The sequence below is a fragment of the Sinocyclocheilus grahami genome, unplaced genomic scaffold (assembly GCF_001515645.1).
Source record: "Sinocyclocheilus grahami isolate Dianchi unplaced genomic scaffold, SAMN03320097.WGS_v1.1 scaffold1783.1, whole genome shotgun sequence".
In the NCBI taxonomy this organism is placed as follows: domain Eukaryota; kingdom Metazoa; phylum Chordata; class Actinopteri; order Cypriniformes; family Cyprinidae; genus Sinocyclocheilus; species Sinocyclocheilus grahami.
Window position 1 is genome coordinate 831 of NW_015506962.1, and position 3,058 is coordinate 3,888.

Below are 3,058 nucleotides of genomic sequence, written 5' to 3' on the forward strand. Positions count from 1 at the left end.
ATAAACCAATTACCTTTAACTGCGGTTTGCATCGATGAGCAATCTGATGAGTATAGTTGACCAAAAACCAGATATGTAGATCATGCTGTAGTTTTACACCCAAAATGAGCGACTGGTGATGTGAGGATAAACACTGCGCAGAAGCTCATCAGCGCCATTAACAGCCACCGGTATTGTTGGATGGAGCAACGTTTTCCTAAACGTTTTGGTTGCACAATATAATCTTTCATAGAGAAAATAGAGTTTATTTTGGGAAATGTTTCCACAATGTCAACATTCTTCAAAATATCTTCTTTAGTGTTCAAGAGAAGACTCACACAGATTTGGAGCGACACGAGGGAGAGTAAGTGATGACAGCATGATCATTAGTAGGTGAGTTATCACTCTGAAACACTCTAAAGTAAGTACTGTGGCTGTAACTTGTGTAAACACACACACACACACACACAGGACACACCCTCGTACTGTAAAGCATCAGGTGACTAATAGTTCCCGCTCACATAGCGATGCTCAGCTCAGATCACGGCAGTAACTCGCACCGCCTCCGCGATCAAACTCCAATCATTAACTCGCAGCAGAGCCTCAGACACGAGCCAAGGAAGAGTCGCTCAAGCAGAGACTAACTGAGCTGAGACGCTCTGATCTTCATCATGAAGCATTCACAGACTTTCTGCTTCAAGTGGAACGCTGTGATTCTGTGCTCTGTGAGTCTGATGATTAACGGTGCAGATAAGCAGCACTAAAGCCAATAAGAGAGCGACCGGCGTCATGGAGGAGAACGAGGAAGTGCAGAGAGACTGGAAATCACTGGAGCCGAATCACGAGGTGAAGATCTTCCTCACGGTGCTGTACAGCCTCATCCTCATCCTCGGCATCCTGGGAAACAGCGTCACCATCCACGTGTCTCAGCGGCTGCAGCGCAGCGGATACCTGCAGAAGAGCGTGACGGATCACATGCTGAGTCTGGCCTGCTCTGACCTGCTGGTGCTGTTGATCGGGATGCCCGTGGAGCTCTACAGCGCCGTCTGGTTCCCCTTCTCGTCCTCGTCCGGCGACGCCGCCTGCAGGATCTACAGCTTTCTGTTCGAGGCCTGCAGCTACGCCACCGTCCTCAACATCGCCTCGCTGAGCTTCGAGCGCTACCTGGCCATCTGCCACCCGTTCCGCTATAAAGCGCTGTCGGGACGGCGCTCCACGGCACTGCTGCTGGGGGCCTGGATCTGCTCGGTTGTCGTGGCTCTGCCACTGCTCGTGGCCACAGGAACCGAGGGCTTGGCCCCCGAGGGCCGGCAGGGGCCCGTACAGAACCTGACCTTCTGCACTAATCTGAGCCAGCACTGGGTCATGTACCGCACCAGCATCTTCACCGCGTTCGCGCTCTATCTGCTCGTTCTGAGCGCTGTGGCCTTCATGTGCAGAGCCATGATTGCTGTTCTGCGGGCCCCGATGGGACCCAACGAGTCCGGAGCCAGCGGAGCTGCACACAGCGTCCCCAAACACGAGAGCACCCGGCTGAAAGCGGCCCGCAAGCAGACTATCCTCTTCCTCGGTAGGACACCGTTCTTTATCTTGCATGTGCGTCTGCTCTCGAGTCTCGGCTTGACTTCACAAGACTCGATTCCTGCTGAAAAAGGCTCACCTTTACCCTGACCCAGCCTTACACAAACATGCACCCAAGCCTTAACACGTCCTCTCTGTCACCTCTATAAAGTCCTCTGAGACTCTTAGAAACCATTGAAAGCAGCACTCAGGAGAAAACAAATTGCACTTCTGTAATGTACTTAAAGTAATTTTGTACTTAATATAAAAAAAAAATTATTTACTACTTCTTAAGATAATCTTAAGAACATCTAATTGCACCCAACTGTGCTACGTCATGAATATGAACTAAAATGTATTTTAAAGGTGGCCTATTATGCCCCTTTTTACAAGATGTAAAATAAGTCTCTAATGTCCCCAGAGTGTATATGTGACGTTTTAGCTCAAAATACACACAGATAATTTTTTATAGCTTGTTAAAATTGCCACTTTTAGGGTATTAACCAAAAAGCGCCGTTTTTGTGTGTGTCCCTTTCAATGCAAATGAGCTGGTGCTCCGGCCCCCTTTCAGAAGAGGGCGGAGCTTCAAGAGCTCAAGCTCCGCATACAAACAAACATTCCACTATTAGTACAATACTCGCTTTAAAAGTCAGCCATCTGATCGTACTGTGCGTAATAAATGATCGTTTATGAATTACACAGACGGGGAGCACGGCGCGATAAAAATAACGACAGCTGGTCTCATTGTGCCTTAGCTGCTATCACAAACTTTATAAGTCCCGCTTGTGATTATGAGCTCGACTAATTCAAGCGGTTGACTTCACATTGCTTTCATATGCAGTTTTTAACTAGCACATTCATATTTATGATCATTCTTGAAGCAGCATCAGTGCAAACAGGCATACAGCCAACCTACTGCACTACCTGACCCTAACTGATGGACAAACCACTGGAGAACAATGCAGACCATTGAAGACCACTGTAGAACACTACAGACCGCTGCAGACCACTTCAGAACACTTCAGACCACTGTAGAACACTGCAGACCACTTCCGACCACTTCAGACCACTTCAGACCACTGCAGAACACTACAGACCACTGCAGAACACTACAGACCACTGTAGAACACTCCAGACCAATGTACCAATGTAGAACACTTCAGACCAATGTAGAACACTTCAGACCAATGTAGAACACTGCAGAACACTTCAGACCACTTCAGAAAACTCCAGACCACTTCAGAACACTTCAGACCACTGTAGAACACTGCAGACCACTGTAGAAGACTTCAGACCACTGCAGAACACTTCAGACCACTGTAGAACACTTCAGACCACTGTAGACCACTTCAGAACACTGCAGACCACTGTAGACCACTTCAGAACACTACAGACCACTGTAGAACACTTCAGACCACTGCAGAACACTTCAGACCAATGTAGAACACTGCAGAACACTTCAGACCACTTCAGAAAACTCTAGACCACTTCAGAACACTTCAGACCACTGTAGAACACT

General features: G+C 48.0%; 1 protein-coding gene across 1 annotated transcript; it reads left to right on the forward strand.

Moving 5' to 3' along the window:
• The first annotated feature begins 572 nt into the window (after positions 1 to 572).
• On the forward strand, positions 573 to 1,650 carry LOC107572636 (G-protein coupled receptor 39-like). The gene has a single exon (XM_016259060.1). The coding sequence runs from the start codon at positions 769 to 771 to the stop codon at positions 1,648 to 1,650; it is 882 nt and encodes a 293-aa protein (XP_016114546.1). The 5' UTR covers positions 573 to 768.
• Positions 1,651 to 3,058: the final 1,408 nt, after the last annotated feature.

What these genes read in the sequence shown, in the direction of transcription:
- LOC107572636 (XM_016259060.1), top strand. Translation starts at nt 769, where the DNA reads ATGGAGGAGAACGAGGAAGTGCAGAGAGACTGGAAATCACTGGAGCCG.